This window comes from Adiantum capillus-veneris, chromosome 2, assembly GCF_014529385.1.
Source record: "Adiantum capillus-veneris isolate H3 chromosome 2, ASM1452938v2, whole genome shotgun sequence".
In the NCBI taxonomy this organism is placed as follows: Eukaryota; Viridiplantae; Streptophyta; class Polypodiopsida; order Polypodiales; family Pteridaceae; genus Adiantum; species Adiantum capillus-veneris.
Window position 1 is genome coordinate 49,211,354 of NC_140932.1, and position 7,321 is coordinate 49,218,674.

Consider the following 7,321-nt stretch of genomic DNA (forward strand, 5'->3'; position numbering starts at 1 on the left):
GGATGGAGAGAGGGGATGCTAATGCATCTAAAGGATTTCTTGTTCAATGCAAAAACTATATCGAAAGAAGGATACCAACTCTCTATTAGTCTATTTAGAGGGCCACTACCACTCACCAGGGTCCCATATCAATTGTGTGAGGGGGCGACGGTCTCTAGCCTAATCGCAAATTCGCTACCTCCTTAGAGAAAAAAATAGGGTGTTAAGACAAGAAGTCATGTGAAGAGAGCCCATTACTTAATTCATTCCCAAGAGACCTCAAATTGACCTGATAATTCTTGAACTCAACACACACACACACACACACACACACACACACACACACACACACACACACACACACACACACATAGAGAGAAGGGGGGGGGGGGGGGGGGGGGACAAACTTGCCATGATTAGGAGGAGTATGTTGGAGCTTGGCATGACCAACTAGAAGGAGATTTATCCTTGGTCAATCGACAAGAATGTGGAGAGTAACTACACTTCATTAGTTGTTCGATCTTACACTCGGAAAGGTAAACATAGTGTTGATCCAAAAGATAGATTTGTGCTTGGTTGATGTGAATGCGGAGGGCACATAGATCTTGTGTATTGTCATACATTGTCATCTAAAAAGTAGTTATAGTGGTGGTTGATGCACACGTCTATTAAAGAGGTATAAAAGCTCACATGAGAACCATAGGCATTTACCCACATTTACCCTCCCTCTGAAGGGAAGGAGAACAATGGTTGCTTCAATTGACACACATGTAGCCGTGGCAACGCCCGGTAGTTCCCTTTAAAGTACATAGGGCCTGAAGGAAGCTGATAAGATGGACTATTTGCAAATAAGGAAGAGCTCCTTCCAGTCCAATAGCAGTTTCCTTCAGTCCAAAGAAATTAATTATATAAGAGTTCCCTTGAGTCCAACACAAAGGGGAGCGCTCCTATGGCACACTAGTTAAATTCCAATGTCCTTTTAGGCCCATGTCATATGGGCATCGGATAGGGCAAAAAACCGTCTACTTGGGCGCTTGCACTGTCACACAAGGGCGGATACCTTGAAAGATTTTAACTTTTTGATCAAACAATCATAAGAGCCAGGTCACACCCAGTGGGAGTGGGGGGAGGATAATTACTATCTTCAAAAATTGCAAAAACGTTGCACGAAATTCGAACGCTACCATTAACCCTGCTATCACTTTGAAAAACGGGGGGGCTTAAGCGAGGGTTACGAGAGAGTTGCCTCCTCCTCCATCGCAGGGTTACGAGAGCCAATGAAAGCAAAGCATGTGCTGGTGTTTTTTATGCTGAGAGGAAGTTGGGTGCGCCTCTGTGATCCCAATCCCGCTACTACCGCCACTGAAACGGGTGCAACCCGGCTCTAAATAACGTTTAGCAGGTTGGCAAATGCACTTGTCGGGAGAGCAATGTCAGCATATCTAGACCCAACCCCTATAGGCTATAGCTTGTGTATAATTTTTCATTCATGTCCTCTTTTGCCACCTCACCTGCACGCACGCCCACCTGGCTCTTGCCAAATTTTCCATAATGAGCACTCAAAATTTTCAAATGCGCGCGCGGGAGGCGGGGTTGAGTCTTTCCAGATCACCTGACCTCTCTCTCTCTCTCTCTCTCTCTGTGCAGACGTACGCCTATATCGAACGAGTGACTGGTCGATTAGCGAGGGAGGCAGTTAGATGAACAGGGGCCGACATGGGTGCGCCTCCTTGGCTGGCGGGGCAGCGCCAACAGCAGCAGCACCAGCATCATAAGCCTCACCATTTGATCTTCAGAAGTACTACTCCGCCCCCGCCCCGCCCACGCTCTGCTGCTACAGAAAATTCTCCCGTTCGAGGCCAACATGTGATCCCCAGATCGCACTCTGTGTTGCACGCACGCCCCCCTTCAGCCGGCCCTCCCAGCAGCACCAGTATTGCTTCACCCTCTCCTCTGGATCAGCATCGACAACCCATACTTGGCAATTCGCAAGCCAACTCACATGCCCATCAGCCACCAGAAGGCAGAGTTGGCATTGGCAGCCATGTGCAGGTTGATTATTCAGCCATCCAGCGGATTGCCGAAGGTGTTGAGCGCATGGTCCGCTCTTGGACCAGCGAGAATTCGTGCCGTGCCCAGGTGTATGCGAAGGCGTATGATTCCCTCCATGCAGCTGTCGCACGTGGCAAGGATCAAGTGGCTTCACAACATCTACATAACCCTCCCCAAGAACCAGTTAGCTCTTCGTCATGTACAGAGCCCTCCCCTTTTAAACTAAACCCGCATTCTGACACTTTGAGTTCTCAGCTCCTGGCTGTGCACAACCTTCAAAGCCCTGCTGATCCACATTTGGTTGAAATGGCCCCTTGCATCTTCGACATGCATGATCAGGCTGGTGACACAAATCTCATCGATAATGAAGAGCAAATTTTGCGAGCCCACCAGCAGGTGCAAGAAGGTGGTGGCCAAACGTCTTATGGAGGTATGCACTAAATTTATACATGCTTATGCCATAATGTGTGACGAGTTCCTCTTGTATTTTGCTATGGTAATATGCCACAGTAGGTGAAAAATTCCTCATGTAGGTAGCTATGGTAGTGGACACAGTTCACGATATATTTAGTGTGCCGTTTTTCATGAATGAAGATATGCTTGTCACTCTAGTTTAATGCAGGACTTGCAGGCGGCTACAATGTTGCTAACTTGTCTATCGGTGCGCCAGCCTATGCCACCACTGACCTAGCTGGCACAAATTCGCTTTTAATGGGTAATGGAGAGCTTTTATGCACAGAAGGCCCCCAATACCCAATTGATCAGGATGTGGTAAAGAAGTTTAAATCAGGCAACAACATTTGCGCACACAACCACACTCAAAAGTACCCGATTCGGTTGGGTTTGATAAACGAGGATGACGACACAGAGCAGAGTGCAAGGAGCATAGCCAATTCAGCTCAGTATAGCCATAATCAGCTTGATAATCTTCGAGTTGAATATGACGGGCGAGAGGTGGCAAGTGTTCATCAACATGGCAGAGGTCAGCAAGGGGAGCTTGCCGAATCAGGCCGGGTAGCATTGCACCTTCAACAGCAATTTGAAAGGAGCAATCGTCTACAGAATACGCCATTTTTGATAAGGAATGATGTAATCAACTCCAACTCTTTGGTGAAATCGACCTTTCGAAGCAGGACTCCTAGTTCCTTGAGACTAGGTAATGCAGTTTTTGCTGATGCGATTATTTGAGATAAATCACTGACATAATTGGTTCTGTTCCTTATATTTTGGCTTGGTTAATGGCAATTTTACAGGTGCCTTGTCTAATACAGATCCTAGCAATTCTCTGGAGGTCTATCGTGAAGGATCTAAGGTAAGTGCATGTTAGGACTCTAAAGTTACCAAAGTGCAATTTTGATGACATGCAAGAATTGCTCCCTGGCTTTTGAAGAGTAAAACCATCGTTCTTGAGGGGTCGATATCTGAAAATCTGTAAACTTTCAGTTTATATCGGCCCAAACATTTGATTCTGAAAGATGGTTATGTCATGTCAGATTGAAAGAAGAGTGGATGTAAAGTACGCGGCAAAAGTGAAGGAGCTTGAGATCTCTTTGCTAGAATGTGCAACAGAATATGAAGTTCAAGTGAGGATTCGTTTGCTTGACACTTCCACACATTCCTAGTTATTGAAAATGGTTGTCGAATTTTTGTGGCAATCAACAGGTCTTTCTAAATTTGCTGTAAAAGCAATCACAAAACAAGGAACTAAAGACCACTACTCTGTTGCCTCTCTCTGTTAAATTTTGTCTGATTTTTTAATTTGCTGCAAATTATGAGGATTTCCTCCTCACAGTTAATACCAATAAGGGAGCGCATTCAAGCTTTTTACTTCTTTACATTTTTCAAGCTAAGATTTTTGGGTTATCTCGATACAAAATACGCAATCTGCTAAGCTTTAAACGGTGGTTGTAGCTTGTAGAGATGAAGATGAAGATGCTCCAAATGAAGTCCGAGTTCAGGCAAAAGAGTGCACCAGGGGAAAATAAACTTGCTTTATGCAAACCTTTGCAAAGTACTCTTGCCCAAGTAAGATGCAAGAAAGTTAGTTTACTTTGAAAAATTATATGTATGTGTGTATGTGTGCTTGTTTGGATGCACAAATAGATACATGGATGCACAAGCAGACTTTTTGCTAAGTTGCTGAAGAATGGATAGGTTTCATTGAGATGAATAAAAAGTTGCTGCTGTCATTTACATGGCCTTTGTATGAAAGTATATAGTTGCAAATGCATCAATATCTTGCAATTACTGGACTTTGACAAAAATCTACAAATAGTGGTACAACAGGATGCTCAGAGTAACTCGAAGCCAAATAAACAAGGGAACTCTTCCCCTGAGCTTCCAATAGAGCAAAGTTTGGAGCCAACTAACTTAAAACGTCGAGCACACAAGGAAAAATATTTAGAGAATGTGCCACCTATTACCAAGCCAAAAACAAGGTCTGAAATGCTGATTGTATAATTTATAACATCAAATTATAAGCACCATACACAAAATTGTAGCAAGATATTTCAGGGGATGCATCTTTAAGAATTGAAAATTTTCATTGTGTTCCATGTCAGAGTTGATGGTCATGTGCAAAGAAAGTCAAGCTCTGAAGACTCTGAAAAGATTGTAACTTGCTTGCAAAAGTATGGTTCTAAGCTTAGCATTTTTTTCGTTACAATGTGTGTGTGTGTGTGTGTGGGAAAATTACCAAAATACCCTTGAAATTTGGCGAAATTCTCAAAATACCCCTCAAATTTAAAAAATCCCCAAAATATCTTTGCATCCATTTTGGATGTATTGCTCCGAATTTTGCATAGTTTTGTCTTTTTTGTCAATAGAGATCTATTTTTAAGTGTCTTATATTAAAAAAATTTCACCAATGAGTTCACAATAAAGGCATTCATGTCTACTAATGATAAACCATTTCAGCTTGAGAGCCCACAATACCATCTAAAATCCTACTTCTATCATGTTTTGTTCAAGGAGATCTAATCTTCCTATGAAGACTTGCAAAAAAAGGACAGTATTTGAAGATGTTTGTGAGAACATCTAGGGGTATTTTTGAAAAATTTAAGGTCATTGTGGGAAATTTTGGCAAAATATGAGGGTAATTTTGGGAATATCCTCAAGTTTCAAGGGTATTTTGGTAATTGTCCCTATATATACATATACATATAACATGTGCTTCTCTTATTGTGCACTTGTTTTCTTTTGCAAGGCTTTTAAGCAAAAAAGAGCAAGAGCTATTAAATTCAAAGCTAAGGGAAAAGGAGCTAGCTGGCCAAGTTCATGAGCTACAAACCTCAGTGCAAAGGGGGAGAGTAACTCAAATGGAGCCGAAAAAACTTCTCTCGTTACTTATGGCACTCAGTGAGTGGCTACAGTCGGTGAAGGTACTACTCACTACTAACCATTTTTGTCAGTACTTCTACTTGTTAAATTGCATTGTAAGTGCATCTCACTTAGTTATTATCCATTTTATATTTCATATAAATTCATGTATTTTTTATTCTTTCTATTTATTTTGCAGACAGGTGTGCTCAATGATGACCCAAACGCGCATCGCAAGGCTTACCAGGTAATCCATTACTATACAACACCTCAAGGCTATCATAGTATGAATAGAATAACTATATGAATGCATCAAAAGAATAAACAAAATTTTAGCTATGAAATCTAGATTCAAATAATGAGGTGGAGTTGTTCTTTCATTTGAGAACTTTCATGGGATGCATTTAAATTTTTTAATGTTTGAATCTTATTGATAAATTTTGTATCAATTGCGTGTAAGTTTCAACAAGAATGGCCTTTCTATTTTTGTAAAAAGGAAAATTCTATGTCACAACATGGTACATTGTCAACTTAATAGCCGTTTTAATCTTATTCTCCTAAAATGGGAAACCCTTCCTTGGGCCCAATCGATGTATTATTTTGTTTCTCTAATTAATTCAAAGCGCGCTCATGGCAAAAAACAAAAGGAGAATAATGCTATCCTAATTATGTGCTGTTTGTGTATAATATGTCTATCTTCTTGTATTTAAGAAGACAAAAGGATATCAAAGATTTGATTTTATTGCATAGATTTGTGATTTTATATGCTGTGTAGAATGTGCATGCTTTGGCACATCTTCGAATGAACCTTGAAGAGCCACAGAATGTGAATCGAATCGGCAACAATCAATCACCTCGTTTGGAGAACCTTGCGGCAATAGTTAATAAGGAAATTAAAACACTACAAGAGATACTTGGAAAGCTCACTCCACATAGAAGAAGATTAAAGTGATTTCAAACATTTCCATTGAAAACATGGCCACCTTTCAAGTTGCTAGAGAAACATCAATCAATCTTGGCTCGCAACTCAGGTTTTATGGTGAATGCAAATAGCCTTTAATGCCCATTTTGTGAAGATTTTTCTTCCTACGGCGAAGTTTTGGACATGGAAGTAGGGCTATCAAAGGAAGGGGGCATCTCATTACTCAAGCTCTACCTTCTCTAACAAAGATTTAAAGATTTCATATCATGAAAGTATGTATAAATGTATGATTGTATTTTACATCGGTTCAAGCACCTCAACTTGAAAAATGCAACTTCTTATGAAAATCATCAATCTTTTGGCATTGTGTTTCTTGAGCATATTAAAGCTTTATAAAATGAGTTTTCATGATTGGACACATTGTTGTTTCTACAACATTCAAATGTCTCTGCTCCTCTCTCTCTCTCTCTCTCTCTCTCTCTCACACACACACACACACACACACACACACACACAAAACAAGCTTTTCCCACATTTTTATAAAGAGTATGAAAATAATGTGTTTGACCCTTGCATGTTTGATTCATTAATAGAGAATTAAAGTGATATAGATGTAACACAAAGTCATCATGTTTAAACCACAAAAATTTCCTTAAATGAGTGGTTTAATTTAAGGAAGTTCATAGAAATTATAGATAATTTGTGTTTTAAAGGTATTCTAGAATTCCATATAGAAAAATTGTAATCAATCTTTTGGCATTGTGCCTCTTGAGCATTAAGTTTGGGATGGATGCAAGACATCAAGATGTGGTTTGGAAAATGGGATGCATTACACTTGCTTCTTGATGCCTCAAAAGACTCCAAAGTAAATGAGGTTTTTTTTTACAACGCCAATGGATCACAACTTGGGAGAAACCAAGGGGTTCATGTTTCATACAACACACCGCATCATATGTTTCCCTCGATTACAAAACCATCTTCTTCTTAGAACGAGATCTTTGGGGCACCGACAAGGAGTTTTATCAACTATGCACCTTATACCCCACAATA

At 40.6% G+C, this 7,321-nt stretch overlaps 1 protein-coding gene across 1 annotated transcript; it reads left to right on the forward strand.

Annotated features, from left to right (window-relative positions):
- Window positions 1-1,582: 1,582 nt before the first annotated feature.
- Window positions 1,583-6,656, forward strand: LOC147462746 (uncharacterized). The gene is made up of 10 exons (XM_086527241.1): window positions 1,583-2,461; window positions 2,654-3,187; window positions 3,285-3,343; window positions 3,525-3,614; window positions 3,943-4,056; window positions 4,318-4,469; window positions 4,593-4,661; window positions 5,237-5,411; window positions 5,549-5,596; window positions 6,125-6,656. The coding sequence occupies exons 1-10, from the start codon at window positions 1,696-1,698 to the stop codon at window positions 6,299-6,301; spliced, it is 2,184 nt and encodes a 727-aa protein (XP_086383367.1). The 5' UTR covers window positions 1,583-1,695; the 3' UTR covers window positions 6,302-6,656.
- Window positions 6,657-7,321: the final 665 nt, after the last annotated feature.

Bases quoted from the DNA above. Each gene is read 5' to 3' on its own strand.
- LOC147462746 (XM_086527241.1), top strand. From the start codon at position 1,696: ATGGGTGCGCCTCCTTGGCTGGCGGGGCAGCGCCAACAGCAGCAGCAC. The intron at 3,615-3,942 runs GTGAGGATTCGT...CGGTGGTTGTAG, and splicing joins CAACAGAATATGAAGTTCAA to CTTGTAGAGATGAAGATGAA. The intron at 4,470-4,592 runs GTCTGAAATGCT...GTTCCATGTCAG, and splicing joins ATTACCAAGCCAAAAACAAG to AGTTGATGGTCATGTGCAAA.